This window comes from Populus trichocarpa, chromosome 4 (assembly GCF_000002775.5).
Source record: "Populus trichocarpa isolate Nisqually-1 chromosome 4, P.trichocarpa_v4.1, whole genome shotgun sequence".
Classification (NCBI taxonomy): domain Eukaryota; kingdom Viridiplantae; phylum Streptophyta; class Magnoliopsida; order Malpighiales; family Salicaceae; genus Populus; species Populus trichocarpa.
The window spans coordinates 19,253,754-19,271,470 of record NC_037288.2 but is presented as its reverse complement, the minus strand read 5'-3'; the positions used below and the strand labels follow the sequence as shown (position 1 = coordinate 19,271,470).

The window sequence follows — 17,717 nt, the reverse complement described above, 5'->3', positions numbered from 1 at the left end:
TTTGGTCTTCATGGTTTTTAGACCCGACTCGGAGTCAATACAAGACAAGTACCGTTTAAATAGTCGAGTGGGTTGACCCAAGTTAATCTAAGTCAAAAAAATCTTTTTATTTTATAAAAAAGTAAAAATGATATCAATTTGAAAAAAAAAATAAAGGAAAATAGTCAACGGATTTTGACCTACTTTTAATTGGATTTGTCCCAGGTTAGCCAAGACATAGGTCAACCCAGGTTAGCCGGGACATGGGGCAACCCAGGTTTTTGACCATTTTACATTGGATCGATTTTCCTCCAATTTATTTTGAAACCCGGTCCGACCTAAGCCCTGGGTCACGGGTCAACCCATCAGGTCTAGCTGAGTTTTAAAAAAATGGCTTTCCAAATGGGATGCTTACGGTTTAGTCATTAGTTAGAGTCATGTGTTTGAAAAGTTAATACAAGTTCACATTGTTTTTTTACCCAATTACATCATTCGAAGCTGTTCGTTTTGAAAAATAAACTTCATTATTTTATTTGGTTTCCTTTCAATCAGGTTATCTATATATCATGGTCTAGGTAGGGGGTTTGGCCGGGTGGCCAAGGGTTTTTTTTAGGTCACTTTTTTTATCCCTTTTTATTTTATCCTTCAAAGTTTGATTCTTTTTAAAATTAAACTTCATCTTTTTTTCTATTTTTCTTTCTATTGGATTATCTCATTTGCATAATCATACTCGCAAGTTTTGGCGACCTCACCCGGGTTTGCTGGTACCTTTTTTTTTCATTGATATTTTTTTGATTTCATTCTTCTACATTTTAATTCTTAAGGATTGAAAATTATTATTTTTATCAATTCTTTTTCCATTATATTAATTCGTGGATTTGTTTCCTTTTTTTTTAATACATTAACAATGCTTGAGCATTGTTTTTTTACATTACAAAAAAATCATTTCAGCCTGAGAGGAAGTATAAGCCATAATCCATCATAAAATAAATAAATATTAAATAAACACTAAACGGAAAGCCCACATGAAACCAATTTGTGATGTTATTGGTAAATTAGATCTTCATCCAGCATTTAGTACAAAAAAGGTGATAATTGCTTAGTAAATCTATAATTTAGTAAAAAGTTGTTTCACTGTAGCATGTAAGAGTATAAATAAAATTATCGTGAATTGTTACAATGAATTTTTATTTTTTTTTAGTGGAAAAAATGATGGTTTTGGTTATGAGCTATGGTTTTTTTCAATTTTTAACACAATAAAAATATGTTTTTACCTCTGAACGGCTTATCAAAAGCTTTTTTTGACTTGTCATAAAATTTTAAACAATAAAAGTATTTCTTTATCCCTATAATCAAAAAATTGTTAGGTTATTGGACAAGGGTTTTTTTTGTTTTTTTATTCTTCGTGTACAATTAAAATATGTATTTGACCTTAGAAAAGACAACAAATAAGGTTTGCATTCGAGGGTATTTTACATTTTCACATTAGTTTTTTGGATAATTACTAGGGTCATGGGGGTGTTTAGGTATTTTACGTTGAGTTTTTTATTTCTTAATCAAAAATGCTATCGATGCGTGCTAAGCACACGACAATGAGTAGATGGTGTCCGTGCTTTTTAGAAAGCGAGTTCGACACCACCTGGTGGCAAAACCTTACATTCTGTCATCTCTTTGGATGCGCCATTGTTTTCTTTTCCACATGTTGTGACTCGTGATAGTGTATGGTGGTCAGATTATCATCGATGATCGTTTATTTAGTTTTTCCTTCCTTTTCTCTTTGCTTCCAGATATAATCTTTTCTTTTTTTTTTCTTCTTTTCTCTCTCTTGTCAGATAAAATGCATGATTGTCCTCTTTATTTTTGGCTTTTCAATTTCAATTTTCGTTCTTTTGATTTCTTATTTTGTTCTTATTTTTTTTATAAAAGTTTTTTTTCAATTTAGTTCTTTAATTACAATTTCTCGTATATATGTTTTCTATTCGATCCTTATTCCTTTGATTTTTTTCCCCTTTAATTACAGTTTTTTGGTTTTCAATTTCATCCTTTAATAAAAAAAATTATTGTTTTATATTTTTTCAATTTGACCGTCATTATTTTAATTTGTTTTTTATTTTTGTTAAAGCTATTTTTCAATTCATTTTAACTCTGCAATTGAAAATTTTTGTTTGCCTTCTTTTTTTTTCACCCTCATTATTTTAGATCCTTTTGTGTGATTATTTTTTTTTATGATTTTATCTTTTAACATTTGATTTGTTAGGGATTCGACTTCATACGATCTTATCGTTTTGCATTAGTTTTTTTTTTAATATTTGTTTCGTGATTATCTTTAATTTCTTTTCTATGGGTTTATCTCGGTCTCATGATGCAAATCACGGGTTTTGCATGTCTTTTCTTAATATAAGTTTTTTTATTAAAAAAAATATTTTTGTTTGATTTTTCAAGATATTATTCTAATTCATCTATATTTTGTTTTTACACAAATAAACTTTATTTTTCAAAATAAGAAATATTCATTTTTAAATAATATTTCTGATATGTTTGGCCTTGTGTAATATTTTTTTAGAGTGTGAGTTTATTCAATTAGTTTCATTTGTGTTTATCTTTTAAATCACGAGTTTTTTTGGGCATGAGTTTATCTTTTATTGATTTAAATAAACAAGTTCAGTAAACACAATCCGATAAATATCTCATTTTGTATGATTGAATATCTTAATCTATATTCATCTCTCAATTTTTTTTAAATTCTCTTTTGGTTATTGTTAGCTGCTTTTTTTATTTTTTTACATAGATGATTATTAATTTATTTAATTAGATTCTTGCATAAACATTTCTATTTACACTTTGAATTTTTTATGTAAAAAAACACATCAAAGTAGCATGCATACCTGGTAATTTTTTGGAAAAAAAATTTTACAACCCGCGATGGAGCGTGAGTTAAATAGCTAGTTATAACTTATACAGTGTTTGGGATGCTAGATAAAAATGATAATTTTGAATAGTACAAAAATCATTTTTTTCATGTTTAATGCTATTCTAGTGGATAACTTTTTGTTCCACTAAAAGTGATAGAGCAAGCTTGTTTAATTATTTGCACAAGGATTATCCTGGATTGATTCAGGTTAATATAAAGATAAAAGTGATTATTATAATAGTTTTAAAACCTGATTAAAGAATCGACCCGAGATAAGACCTGAGTCATGAGTTGAGAGACTCAACATGAGTTGACTTGAATTTAAAAAAATAATTCAAAGAAACCTCAATTTTTATCAAAAAAATTCAAAAAAAATCAATGAATTCTTAACCTGTGTTGTATCTCGAGTCAACCAGGTCACAGGTTGACCCAGGTTTTTGACCGGATCAGGATAAATAAATTCTTCCTTTATTTTTCTAAACCTCGATCAGCTAGTCCTGGATTGACCATATCTTACCTAGAATCTACTAAACACAAAATAAGAAATTATTTAGTTCAATTCAATTCACACCAAATACCAGATAAAACAATTATTTATTCAATCAATTTTTATCAGTTCAAATTAAATAGTGTCTAGTGTACCAAACATTCTATTCTATGTAACTACATTAATTAATCCTAGAGTTTTAGAAAAATGTATAATTAATCCCTATATTTTTAGTTGATTTATATTTTACTACTTTTCCTACGTTGTTTAAATTTTTTATTTCTTGAGAAACGTAATAGAAATAAGAAAAATAGGAAATACAGGGAGATTTGTTTAGAAAATGAGACATTTAAAACAAAACTTTTAAAACAAAGATGATCAACATGGGTTGAGGGATTAATTAATAATTTATAATACTACAGGGACTAATAAATTAAAATTTATATTGTATAAGGACTAAGTTATTATCAACTAATCTAAAATGCGAATTTATAGCTTCTCGTTCACTCTCTCCCCTGCTTTCTGGGTTTGAAGTGCCATGGACAAGGCAACATCTTGGTAATCCTTATTTTCTTCAACGCTAAACTGTAAGCTTCAATCGACCGGTAATGGCCTAACTTGTTCTGGGTTTCGATTATTATCTGATAATTCAACGTTACATACAACGTTTTAACTGCTATTATGTGATTTTTAGCATCTCACTGTCTCTGTCTGAAAGAAAGCGTCCATATCGTAGCCCCTAATATAAAACTATGCTGATATTGTAAAATAGTTGGAGTTATTGCATAGAAAATGAATCAAATATTGCTTCTTTAGAGTATGAATGAGTTAACTTTAGCTAAATAGGAAATATCTTGGTTGCAAATTTCAATCTTTGATGGGGATTTTCGGTTTTTGTGTATATTTTGGTACTTAATCCTGGGTCTCTAAGTTAACCTTTTGACAATTTAGCAAACTAGCATTCTTTGAACTAGTTCTCAATTGTAATTGCTTCTGAGTTATTATGCTTGGCTTTAAGTTTCTTGTAATTCATTGGAAAATATGGACTTTTCTGGTCTCATGTTTAACAGGATAAGGATTGATAAAGGAATCAACACCAGGATACTGATGGCCATTGTTACTGGGTTCCCGAAACAATTTTCAGGTCTGTTTCTTTCTCGTTTGGTATTAGTGTTTCTTCACTATCTTTTTTTTTTTTTTGGTTTTATGTAACTTGTTTCTCTTTGGTGCAGGTTTGGTTTGTCCTCGTAACTATAAACTATCATTTGGGACTCAGAGATGTAATGAAGTCAAATTTAGTGATTATGGTGCTGTTCGGCTGGAATGTAGAAGGGTGATTCTACTTTTTGCTTGTTTTTGATAGTTTGCTTTTTTTATATATAAGTAAATATAATATGCTATTGCATGAAGATGCTTGCGTTGATTATTGTAATTTGATCTTGTAGAATCCCAGAGGAGGACTTCGATATGTTCCTGCCAAGCTGTCTTGCAATAAGCATGTTCTGTATGCAGGAAGAGGTCCTTACCAATTGAGCCATGAAGATGACTTGCCCCAAAAGCCCTTTTGGCTAAGTTTTATTAAGGAAGCCATCTGGTATTTTAATTCACATATTTTTATTCTACTTCTGGTTTTTAGCATATTGATTCTGTTATAGGCCTCTGATAGTTTCTTGCTGCATTTAGTGTTGCTGCATTTAGTGCTATTACTAAAGATGCTGTGTTTTTTGTTATGAAAGAAGGATGCAGTGAGCATTCCCAAAGTGAATGATGTTTAATCCTCCTTTCAGGGCTTGGAAAGCTTTGTTTGTATTTCTGGTTGAGCAACCCGGTCAGCTGAAGTACATAGAGTGGCCAGGTTTCCAGAGCACGGTATGTTGCAGTAGCATAATATTTTTCTCATTTCGAAGAGGTAGAATCAAAAGTAGCATGGAGCAAAGTTGATTTATACCACCAAAATACATATTACCAGCATGGCTAATCTGCAGTTTTTTTGGATCGGGGTGATTGTTGTCTTCCGTATAATTCTAGTCAACGTTTGGATATTAAAAGCCATTTCTATTCAAAGATTCTTAGGTTTTTCCATTGGTCTTGTGCAGCTGAGAACTGCCATGCTCACTCTTGTTCTTGTTGCGCTGCTGATTGTTGCCCTATCTTCAGTTGACTCTGTTCTATGCTATGTGTTAGCTTTGCTTCTAAGGAGAACCCCTTGATAGAAGACTCAACTCCAAAAAAGCGTGCTTCACCCCTGTCCAAGCTCCATTTTGGGAGATGCTTGCTAGTCTGTTTCCTGCCGAGATGAAAGTAGAAAACTCTTTTCCTGATGGCATGAATTGAGCTGCTCGAGAAACATCTTACGAGAAAATAGCAGAGCTACTGAGTGGCGGGAAGAAAACTACACATGCCGAGCTATTTGGCCTTTTTATTCCTCTCTTTTTTTTGTCTGGGCGGATAGTTCATATTATTTCGTCCGTATAAATTGCAGCTAGCATTTGCTTTTGAAGCCATCAATTAAGTGTGTGATTATGTAGCTGAAAATGTTTTTTATAAAAAAAAAAACAATAAATTGCCTTTTTGGATTTTTTTTTTATGATTTCTACGAGGATGTTAAAATTATCAAACATTAACATTCTCGATTAAACCCATCAAATGTCTTCATATTAAAATCATTTAAATATATCTAGAAAGGATATCAATTAAATGTTTTTTCAGACAAAAAAAAAAGAACATTTTAAAAAACTAATGAATGCGTAAAGAGACAAGCATTGATACCCTTGTGAAGTTCCCCGACCGGAACTTCACCAACTTCTGCGGTTTTATGTTTTCTTCCCCTCTGTATGGAACGCAACTTTAGCAGAGTTATGAATTCTAGCATGACCAAAAAGAACTGGAAGTGAACATTAAAGTACCGTCGATGGCAAGTTCATTACCCTGCAAGTTGTAAAGCAGAACCCAGAAGAGAGAGAGAGAGAGAGAGAGAGAGACCATATCATATGATCAAGGTAATTAATAATTTATGATTTAATAGCAAACTAGGAGTTGTTACAAACAAATTCCAGAAGATGGAATGTCATAACCGTCTACACAAATCAAATCTCAACTCTATCAATGAAACAGGAATCACTAAATCCATCGTCCTGTTTTTCATTACAAGCCTCGAAGAAGATTATGTGGGGCACGGGAAACTTCTAAGAATTGGAACAATGTCTAAGACCCTTGTACAAGAAACAAAAAAAAAAGTGTGGAAATCACATCGAAACTTTATCCCATTGAAACTGAAAAACACATAAAATCTCCTGACCGAAAAAGGAAGAGAGGATAGAAGCTTGAGTATTAAAAACTTGGAAAACTGCACCACTTTACACCATTCCCGTACCACCATTTGAGAGTTTTTCTAAAACCAAAAACTATCAGGATTCGACCAATCTGTTCAGGGTTTTGAAGAGGAGCAGCTTCAAGCTTCAAGCTTCAAGGAAATATGGCAACACCAATGCTATGTCTGGAAAAAAAAATTCATGGCAACATCCTGGTCCGTGCCTCTTAAATAATACCTCACAGCTCAATTCATATACGGAAGTGCACAAAGTGATTATCATGAGTGACGCAGGCGAACTGCTCAGAAGAACCCATTAGCGGAAGACAAGTTCCAGCAGAAAAAATCACAACAGCATCATACTTGATATTTTAATAGCTTCTCCTTCACTGGGGGCTCCAAAGCAGACATGTACTGGTCCCATGCTCCATTCCTGAGCATCTGTAATCGCATACATTGCCAGACAAATATTGCCAATAATTATTCTTATGCTAGGAAATGAATATACATTAACCAAGTACACAACAATATAGAAGAAGATCCCGAAAGGAAAACTAAAATAGGGCATGGGAAGAAGATTGTAGGTTTTTTATTTTTTTTCACTTGTGGTTTGCCTGCACACATTTGCAAGCTTCAATTCCTTGTTTGCAGAAATAACAGTCTGAAAAGGGATTTTTGGTGTAAATATTTCATTAAAAAATCATATAGTGTGCACCATAATACCAAGGCTTATAAATATCAGTTTCAAAATACTTGAGTTCCATGGCATTGAAATGTGGCCAGAATTTATTAGGTAAACTATATCAAACAAGTGGGATGTATTTCTGACCTGTTTATAACCATGCAACACCTGGCAAACTTCATTGTGTAGCTCTGCACTTCTTATTTCCTACACAAATAAGTTCCCAAACAATAAGGTATTAAATCATTTCACAAAATATAACTTGTTAAATACAAGCAGCAACACCATCATTACATGCCAACTTGCGATCGCTTTGCACATGAAAACAAGCGAACTTAGAGCTCCAGAAGGATTTGTTCTGACCTGAAATGTATAAAACACCCAAACATAAGTTTTAACTATGGATCCAATTCTACTGAAAAACCATTCTGAGAGCAAATGCATACCATTGCACATAGACCTCGGAAGGCATCCTCCTTCTCAATATCATCATGTATCCTGCCAAAAGTCAATCTGTTAAGTTTGTGGTTACATGAAAAGTTTCATGAACAGAGATGAAGATGGACTAACACTTACATTGACAAAGCAATGCACCATGATTGCATGAAATGCTCCATATGTGGTGATACAAGCTCAGGACAAACCCATGCAAGTCTCCCAAGTGTGATTGCACTATTTTCTGTGAGTGACTTGTTGTTCAGTTCCTGCTCAGCACCAGAAATCATATGATAAATATCACAAAGCCACACCCACACACACACACACACACAATAATAACAAGAAGACCATCACCTCTGAATGTTGAAGGATTGGAACCAAGCATGACATGACAGTCATAACAATAGGAGAAATTTCTTGACGAACCTAACATTGTAAGAATCACAAAATCAAAAGTTGTGTTACCATTGATAAAAATATGAAACCAACAAGGGAGCTGAACAGCAAGTCTCATTGTACATGGAAATGCATTTTATGTCCTTAGGTTCACCCAATATTTTCTATGGACATTTCCCAACCGAGTCTTAAAATTTCCAAGTTGTGCGCAGATGGACAAAGAAGACGAGACAGAAAGATGATAACAAGATACTGGAATTCCCAGTCGCCACCATCAGCAATGAAAATGGGACCACATCGCAACAACATGGAAACTTTTGAACCCAATTAGGAAAACAAAAAAGCTAGTGTTAAAACATACTTCACTCTTACATTTTACTGTATATTAAGTCAACTATACGCAGCCACCAACTGACCTTAACTGCTAATTCTCCAATAGCCCAACAGGCATTATTTGCTACTGAAATGGTTTCCTTCAGTTTAGGAGTGTTCTGCAGGAAGCATTTTTTTTTGTTATGCAAATATGCTGCTGGCCAAATATAATGCTCACAAAATCATGACATGAGATTCACTAACCAGTTGTTTGACTGCAACATCAAGAAATTCAGGCAATCGGGGGCTCAAATGAACAGTACATACCTAGACCAAAACCACCATAAGGCATTGATATTTACCAAATGTAACATAATAATGAAAAACACATGAGCCAATCACTAATCTTGTGGCCCAGGGTTAACCATCTGCCTTTTCTTTAAGCAGTCACAAGAGTAAACTTCCCATCTCTGAATATTAGGGAGAGGGGTGAAAGTTAGATTCAGTCAACAGGAGAATGCAATTCCAACTTACTCTTGCAAGGTCCCCAAGGAGTGCAAAAGCGCTTTGTCGAACATCATAAGCATCATCCATGCAACATTGCAGAAGGAGGTCCCTCAAATTACTTTGTGAAACCTGCAGGTGGAACTTCATAAGATAACTAACAAGCAAGACATATTTGCAGCAAATTGCAGTGATTATAAAGCAGCAAATGCACACAACGCCATGGTTAGCACGTAAATGTACAGTGTGCACTCCATCAGTGCTACATCCAGTATGAATATGCAAATCGTTAAATCTTATACAAATACTGCTTTCTTTCCAAAGTAAGGTGGCAAAATTGCATTCTAAAGCAGAAGCAAACAAAGCAACAAAGATATATGTTCATTGAACAACATAATTCTTTGCATTGATTCATGGGATAGTACGAATGGAAGTAACAGAAAATTGCTTTGCACTTTTTTTTGGCAGATGAACCAACTTCTTATACGGGAGAACAAAATGAGCAATTTCACAACAGAAGAAAAGATTTAGAAGAGGAGTACCAAACTTTCTATCCCACTACCAAGACCCTCGGCAAGTCCAGAGAGAAGATCTAGAGAGCACACGATGAATTCTTTATCATACAGAAACCCAGCTGCAACAGGATCAGCCTGTAATAAAAATTGACTGAATCTCTAAAAATACATAATCCAATAAAAAGAACCACCAAAACAGATTGTTATATAGGCAATTAGAGGTAAAGAAATATCAACAGGACAAGCCACTCAGCCACAAAGGGATATTATTTCCTTTTAGAATAAAATCGTGGAAGCATAAGCTGAGCAAGCAAATTTTTTATTTGCGTTTGTTGGGCAACAAAAGAAAGTAACAGAAGTCATAATTCAGCACGTTGGCCTATAAATATAGCACACCATGTGCACCCTTGCCCTCTTGAAAATGAGGGGCCAAAGCTCATTAGTTATCCCATCACTGCTAAAATGGTCAATGAGAAAATAGGCAGTGAAATTTTAGGCATAATTAAAAGTTGAAACTAAAAAACATGGTTGGAAGTGCATAAGCTATTAAACAGTAGAGGCCAGTACTCAATAGCATAAAGTACAATCAGAAATAAAAACCACTCAAAAGCAGAAACATATGACTACTGAGTGTAAAACAAATCATCACTTCTGGATAATAAACATTGTATAAAAGAATACGCTCAAACCTTTGCTAACTGTTGGCTATGGATTATGGCTGTGCACCTCTGAAACACAGGTTCTGCAAATTGAGAGAATCCTGCACCCAATGCCTGAAAGAAACAAAAAAAAAGTGCATCTTTAATCCCACTATAGCCTAAGAAATGTATCTTTAAAATATGCCTTAAATCGATGACTGTAATTACATTTTAGGATGGGATGATTATCAATTTTAATAAAAATTAAAACATGCCCATCTTTCCATAAATCTGAAAGCACCACTACAAGGACGCATCTCTTACTTCTTACATAATATTGACATCATGTGAACAGCAGGGACATGGATAAAGGTCAAAAATTAAAATTAATCACACCTTTGCTAAGGATGTAAAGCACTCCAGCAGGGGAAAGAGATCTTTGTCTGAGTTTGAAAGCTGCTGCCACTTTGCAATTAATGGTGGCATCAAAATTTCAAGATAAGCAGGCTGCAAATTACCAAGAGTCAATTAAGTCAAATTGCTAGTAAAACTCTCAACTGTATGCATCATTTGAAAGGAGACATGAGAGGAAATTATGGGAACAAGCATGGGGGATCAGTCAAATGATGTTGAAACCTGATTCAGTTCTGCTCCAACAGCATCTGCTAGAGTTCCAATAGCATCATATACAATTCTAAGGTTCCGTCTCTGGATCAAATAACACATGTAAATGAAAGAGTCTAATGGTGACCATAAGCTGTTTATGAACTTAACAACAAAATCAACAAAATTACATCTAATTATTTTAACAGTAGAAAAGTTAAGTGTCAAGAAGGAACCTGATATTTCCCAAAAGCACACACAAGGTGCTGTAAAATAATTTCTAACCGTGGTGCCAACTCTTCAGCAGCCTCCTGTAAAAGCAAATAAAGCATTCATATCTATGTAAAACATTGAAAACATAAGAAACAATTAAAATGAAACTGTTGGAAGGACCTCTTCTAGTGTTGCAAGAGCTGAGCAAGCAGCCTCTTGCACACGCTTGTTAGTATCCAATATTCTTCGTAGAAGACCCATAAGAACTTCATCAAATTGTTCGTAGCCTTTCTGGTGGCCACTTTCCTGGATAGATAAGAGAAGAATCTTCAAGTGAATAATCCAGAATCAAAAAGAGAAAACTTAAGGTAATGCAGCACCAATGAATGATTCTTCCTTATAACAATAAGTGAGGCAACTAAATTTAGTGAATAGCCAGGAAGCAAACACACTTGTTTTCAAAAAAAAAAAGTTGATTTAACAAAAATGGACAATACCTGAACAACGTATTTGCTGAATCGCGAAATCGTCCAACAGGAAATGCTCCGTATGAGGGGAAATTTATCATCTAATAGAGGAATAAGAAAACCCACCATCTGCATGCACAAAATACTTAAATTTCTTGCAGTAATTCAACATTATGAAACACTAAATTTACAAAATAGCACTCTACTGTAGAGGGAAAAGGATAATGATGTAAAATCGCTTAACGAGGAGGATTGAGGGATAACACATAGAAGATACAAGCACTACAATTAAGGCCATTTCTTATAAATAAAATTTCACTGGGAGAAAGAGACAGGTGGCTTCAAGCCAAGTTCATGGATTAGAACAGAAGAAATAATGAAAACAAAAAAATAAATAAAATTCAAGCTGTGCTAACTGCAAAAGGCACCACGAGGCCATCGTCCACCAAATATGTAATTACCCTAAAGATTCAAATTTGATCTCTAATGCCAGATTCTTAACACCTTCAAAAGTCTACCATTTCTCTCTTTTCAGACTAAACTAGTTATGAGAAATACTAAATTAATTTCCAAGAAAACATAAAGTCATAGCTGCATCCATTATATTTGACACCCATGTCATCTGCTTTAAGACTTCAAAAATTATTACCTGGGATAAATTAGGATAAAGACCATTTATGCAACCCTCAGCGACAGCACCAAGAGCCAAAACAGCTGCTTCTCTGTCTTTCCAGGATTCATCACCACTAGCAGACAGCTTAGCCTGCGGATATTTTTGAAGTCACAGTAACTATTCAATATATGAGCATATAAATATAAGATTATAGTTCAACATAATGAGATCTATGGAGATTGCATAACAATTATGGTTGATTGAAATAGCTTGCTCATAACAGGATTCGTGGTTTCTTTTCCAGTTCTTTAGGTGGCAAGAGCAGGACTCAAACTGAAGATCTACCCTCTCCCCAATATGTATGGATGGGGGGCTAAATGACCAATTGGTATAGCTAGATTTATAGCATTACAACTGTCAGTATGCTCACAATCAATTCTCTAGAGATAACATGCCAATGACCAACTGCAACCACACCATCCGTAAACTAATTTCCCATAGAAATATGTGCTATTAAACTTATAAACATAAACATGCATGTTGGCTTGGTGCCTTTGTTCTTTAACAATGATTATCCAAACTTGCACAATCCAAGTCAACAGCTCAATCCAGGAAACATTTGATCTTCTGATCAACCATGAAGACTAAGTGTTTCAACAGCTACTTCTGGCCTAACAAGGGAAAGATGGGGAACAAATGAAGGCAATAGCACTTGGAGGACAAAATCTCTACTAATGCACAATGGAGATAAAAAGTCAAGCACATAAACTATGCTTCCAATGAGAGTAATGCATCCAACACCAAATAAGTTAACTACCTGAACAACAGGCATCAACGTTGGAAGAATCTCGTCTCCAAACACATTTGAGAGAATATCAAGAGCTGCTGCACTGCATTTTCTTAAATTCCACACATTCACTATGTCATCATCCTGCAATCACACAAATTATTGATTTAGAAGAATTTTCATCAATTACCTTGTCTTTCTACATTAAAAGCACCACAAATTTCAATATGTTTACCACATCATAAGCTAAAGAAACAAAATGAATAAAGATGTAAAGATTCTAGTAGCTTACATCATCTTCCATGCTATCTGATCCATGAAATCGTGATGTATGAAAACGAGGTTTCAGATCCTGCAGCGCAGAAATTATACAGAAAGAAGAAGAAAAATACGTAGTTTCAAATGCAGTACTTCAAGCATGAAGTCGGTAAAGAAACATAACAATCTAGAACACCCTGGAATTGAAACACAAAAACAAACAGATTGAACCTGATCCCGGTCTGGGAGAGACTCATCTTCCTGCAACAATGAATTGATGCCAGGTAAATAATGAGTTATAACAAATGCTATCCAGAATCACCAAAAAACATAAAACAACCCAAAGAGAAAGAGTTACCTCAGCCTCAGCGAGTGACTCATCATCATCAGCATAAGCCATATTTGACAGCAAAACCTGAAAAAGTTTGGCCAGAGGTTTGGAAAAAAGTTGCAAGTGGCTCTGAAGAAATTTAGTAGGAAATAAAGCAACAAAAATATAAAGGGCTTATGCAGTACCGGAATCAGGCGTGGCAAGAATTCTCTTAAGGTCTCAGTAGGTAACTGAGCATCACAGTATGCAGACCTGCCAATTATAACCGATATTAAGAAGGATGCGTAAGTGGACATATAAATAGTTGTAAGGACTGAGAAGGCATGTAAATATTCATCAGCAAATAAGTTCACATAGGTTGTGCTTGCAAGATTAAAGAGAATAAAATATTTCTCTTGTTAATCATGCTTAAATCAGTTTGAAAGAGGGGATGAAATGGCTTCCAACATTTAAGTTTTAACACCAAAAGAAGAATAATTGTCAACCTAGAGAGAAAATTTAGAAAGGGGTCCTATACACTAACTTTACAGCACTGTCACCAGGACATCAATGTCACCATCACACCAAGAAAGCTACTGGGATCAGCACCATCATGTTTCACTGATGCCATTACTAATTCACTGCACTACCACCCCGAACACTACCACATACATTTTCACCTTTAAGGTTCTTAAAAGATCTCACATAATCAGTTGCCCTCGACATTTATTCTTACTGACTCCTATTCATGTAAATCATTAGACTACAAAATTCCAAGACAACCCCAACCCAAGACAGACGTAAACTCAAAATTCCATTTTGTACATGTATAAGAGTTACTACTGGAGAGAGGCAAGAAGAAAAAGTTTTTTTCAATCCCAATAAATAACACCGCTTGATCTTCTGTTTTGGAATGTCAATAGAAAATTTGGAATGAAAACCTGTAAATTCAAAACATCAACCTAGAACTAGAAAAGAAATAGATTTGGGGGTCAATCCACATCCTATCTCATACATAATGGGATCAACTTCAAGTTACCATGATGTCTATAACCAATTCCCCAACCCAAGATGTCAAAGCTACAAAATTATCAAATATGTTGTTCATGGAGTGAGGTTTACCAGAATTCACAGGCTTCAAGAGCCACTTCATCATCACCATCCTTGTTGACTTGCAAGATATATTCAGCTACACTCCTCAAATGTGGCTAAAAATAGCGAAAAAGTCATATCAATGACAAAGAAAGTTAAAGCAGGGTGGGAGAATAAAACTATGGCACGATAAGGCAATTGTAGAACATTAAAAAGAGATGCTCAGTGGTGCACAAGGGCAAGTAAAAAACAACTAATAAGCGACTAAAAACAGACGTAAGATACAGTACAAGTCCAGTCAGAAAGAATATGCATGAGATTAAATTAACAAGATACCCACCTCCAAGAAAGATGGTCGGACCTCAATTAGCTGTACAAAAGCTGCACAAACCTGTATGACACAGTTAAAAGATACATGGATCAGTACAGCCAAACTTGTGAAACAGAAAAGCTATATTCTGAATAATTACCAAAGATTATATTTCAATTCTTTTTGCTGTGCTGGGAACCGAAACATAACATGATAAATGAATCCCAACAAAAAGTACAATTAAAACACCACATTTTATAGTCAGATTACAACAACCAATAAAAGAAAACCAGAAGCAGATAAATTACTATTTTTTCATGCAAGTTAGATCCAATTGTGATGAGGCAATGAGAAAGTATTCACCAATTTTCGCACTTCTGCAGCCTGGTCATTAGCAAGAGCAAACAAACCTTGAAGGTACTGATTCATGGATGCATATAGAGCCTGCGAGAAATTAACATATGTAACCAATTGTCTCCTAGTATCACAATAGCATCTAGCAGTGACTGGGAAACAAGATGAAAGCAACAAAGTGAACTCACAGCAGGCATTAACATAATGTATTGATTTACAGAACCCAATGCCAGCTTTCTCAGTGAAGGATGAGGTGACTGGAAAAACTGTTCATAGCAAAACCAGGTTAACGCAATTAGCTTAGTGGAGATCGTAAAACAAGAAGAACCTCCATAATGATCTCAGAGCTCTGAGTAAACACCCATCTAACCTGATATAATCGAGGAAGAAAAATCTTGATAGGTCGTTCAGACAACCCAGGCACGTCCGAATCCAAAACTTGCGGAATATCCTCACAAATCTACATCACCAAAGCATCACCTTAATACATTAGTTATCACCACCCGGCGAGAAAACACATTCTCTAATTCATATATTTCACACAAAAACCACGCCAAATAAATTATCATGAGCCTTTCCTCTTGGCCACATTCATCAATATCACACACCAGATAACAAATACTTAATCTATTGACTTGCATAAAACCCAAACTTGATCAACGAAGAAGTAATCAACAGTACCTTGGACAGAGCATCCATAGCGCCTTCCATGTGATTAAGATCATTGCTATCCAAACAAGTAATGACAGCTTGCAACAACTCCGGCCATCCCAAAATCCCTCCTAGTTGAACAATAACACTAATAATCGTCCCTGCCGTCGACCTTATATGCCTATCCGCTGCTCCTAAACACGGCAACAACTCCGATTTTATATATTGTTGATTGTCAGGCGTCATAGTTTTATACGCATTTCTTAGGTTATTTTTCAACAATAAACCTGCCGCCTGCCTTATCTCCACCGATTTCCCCTAAATACCAAATAACAATAGTTAAATTAAGAAATTATCGATAATCGGACGCAAAATTGATGAGAAAATCGGTTACCTCGGCGCGAGAGAGAATGAAAGCGAGGTAATTATTAAAATCGGGGAATTGAGAGATGTGTTGTAACTGCTTCCAAATCTGAGACTTATCAGCGGTTGAAGTTGGTGAAATTTGATGCTCTAATAATCCACAGATCTCCTTGAACCCTTCTTCCTGTGGCTGCCACGCCGCCGCCGTTGGTGCCTCCATTAATCCAGTTCTTGAACGAGTTTCGGGAAGAAGGGGATGGAGGAGTCCTTTTCTCTCTTCCTGTGTGGATTCTTTCAGGGGAATATTCTCGCCGCTTCCAAGTAGTGCAGTCTACTTCTAGTGTGCAAGCGAGAGAAGGAGAGAGTTCTGCTTTGGGGTGGCGGGTTTTGTGCGGTAGGGTACACGGCAGAGTTGTGTGTGAGCACTCGGCACCGATGGGTTAATGATTGGATCGGATTATTAGGATTGTTAAAGGAAGGGGAATATTTTGAATTATTTCACTTGATTGGTGTGCTTAATGGCTGCTAGTTGCTATGCTGTAAGCCATTATTGTTATTTTTATATTTAGTTTTGTGATTTCTAATGGTCAATTTTTTATTTTTTATTTTACAAAGGCTTGAATTGTCAACTATATCTAGACTATTCGTCTAAGATTACATCTTTTATTGTTTGTATTGTTCTTCCATCTCAACATATCTATTTTTATTCAAACCTATATTCTGAAATGTATAGTGTTTTGACTGTGTGTGGACTGTGGACGAAGGGACATTCTAGACTTTCACAGTAAAATTTCTTAGCTTTCAAGGCTTAAAATAGGGGTATTATTGTCTTTTTATGTAAAGTAAAATTACTTTTTTTCCTTTGATAGAAAAAATTGAAGCCTTAGAAGTGGGGTTATTTTAGTATTTTTTATATGTTGCAATTAAAACATGAGTTTACTCTTATAAATAACAATATTTAGGGGTGTTTTGGTTTTGACCATTGCACAGTGATTTATTTGTTATATATAGGTTAATAAAGGGTGTTTTAGTGATTTTATATTGATTTTAACAGTATAGATATTATATTTGACCTTAAAAAGTGAAAAGCGATAACCTTTGGTGTAGAGCCTTATAGTAATTTCAATTTTTTAATGAATAACGGAATTATTCCGTTATCTTCACCATTCAATTTGTTAACATTGGCTTTAGGAGCTTGGTTGTCATTTCCTGATGATTTTTTTTGTTATTGTTGTTTAGTCCTGGGGGTATTTTTATTTTTTTACGAATTAATGAACAATGTAATTACTCAATTACCCTTGTTATTTAATTTTTTTACCCTTATGTTCAGGGGCTTGATTGTAATTTCTAATGATTTTTTGTCATTATTGTTTAGTCCTAGGGGCATTTTCAGTTTTGTTCAAATTAAAAAGAGAGTTAACGTGTGTCTCGCAAGCGTCAGCCGCTCCGTCGTCTTTGAACGGTACATGCCGATGACTTTGGTAGTAGAAATCATCACTTTGTTGCATCATTAAATTCGTCTCG

The 17,717-nt window shown here is 34.7% G+C and overlaps 2 protein-coding genes across 4 annotated transcripts; one reads left to right on the top strand and one right to left on the bottom strand.

Annotated features, from left to right (window-relative positions):
• Window positions 1–3,848: 3,848 nt before the first annotated feature.
• LOC7470419 (uncharacterized) lies at window positions 3,849–5,964 on the top strand. 3 transcript variants are annotated; one of them, XM_006384522.3, is made up of 6 exons: window positions 3,849–3,982; window positions 4,448–4,521; window positions 4,610–4,710; window positions 4,823–4,971; window positions 5,165–5,246; window positions 5,474–5,964. In XM_006384522.3, exons 2-6 carry the CDS (start codon window positions 4,485–4,487, stop codon window positions 5,585–5,587), a joined length of 483 nt encoding a protein of 160 aa, XP_006384584.1. In that variant the 5' UTR covers window positions 3,849–3,982; window positions 4,448–4,484; the 3' UTR covers window positions 5,588–5,964. The 3 variants fall into 3 exon arrangements, with proteins under 3 accessions (XP_006384584.1, XP_024454803.1, XP_006384585.1); XM_024599035.2 differs by having other exon boundaries at window positions 3,858–3,935; window positions 5,562–5,964; XM_006384523.3 differs by having other exon boundaries at window positions 3,861–3,935.
• A 404-nt stretch (window positions 5,965–6,368) lies between these two features.
• Window positions 6,369–16,723, bottom strand: LOC7453659 (transportin-1). The gene is made up of 29 exons (XM_024599474.2): window positions 16,225–16,723; window positions 15,861–16,148; window positions 15,550–15,639; window positions 15,368–15,445; window positions 15,189–15,269; window positions 14,856–14,906; window positions 14,546–14,631; window positions 13,630–13,696; window positions 13,472–13,528; window positions 13,345–13,374; window positions 13,148–13,207; window positions 12,886–12,999; window positions 12,105–12,218; window positions 11,486–11,584; window positions 11,169–11,294; window positions 11,012–11,086; window positions 10,809–10,880; window positions 10,569–10,679; window positions 10,224–10,307; window positions 9,562–9,669; window positions 9,050–9,151; window positions 8,780–8,842; window positions 8,620–8,694; window positions 8,162–8,233; window positions 7,946–8,073; window positions 7,816–7,867; window positions 7,664–7,732; window positions 7,517–7,576; window positions 6,369–7,128 (listed from the first exon to the last, which is right to left on the bottom strand). The coding sequence occupies exons 1-29, from the start codon at window positions 16,411–16,413 to the stop codon at window positions 7,045–7,047; spliced, it is 2,685 nt and encodes an 894-aa protein (XP_024455242.1). The 5' UTR covers window positions 16,414–16,723; the 3' UTR covers window positions 6,369–7,044.
• Window positions 16,724–17,717: the final 994 nt, after the last annotated feature.

Coding starts and splice junctions, on each gene's coding strand:
- LOC7453659 (XM_024599474.2), bottom strand. CDS start 16,413: ATGGAGGCACCAACGGCGGCGGCGTGGCAGCCACAGGAAGAAGGGTTC. Junction 13,000..13,147: donor CAGATAGCATGGAAGATGAT/GTAAGCTACTAG, acceptor GTGTGATTGCAG/GATGATGACATAGTGAATGT. Junction 8,074..8,161: donor CAATCCTTCAACATTCAGAG/GTGATGGTCTTC, acceptor GGTGCTGAGCAG/GAACTGAACAACAAGTCACT.
- LOC7470419 (XM_006384523.3), top strand. CDS start 3,916: ATGGACAAGGCAACATCTTG. Junction 4,522..4,609: donor GTTCCCGAAACAATTTTCAG/GTCTGTTTCTTT, acceptor TCTTTGGTGCAG/GTTTGGTTTGTCCTCGTAAC. Junction 5,247..5,473: donor GGCCAGGTTTCCAGAGCACG/GTATGTTGCAGT, acceptor GGTCTTGTGCAG/CTGAGAACTGCCATGCTCAC.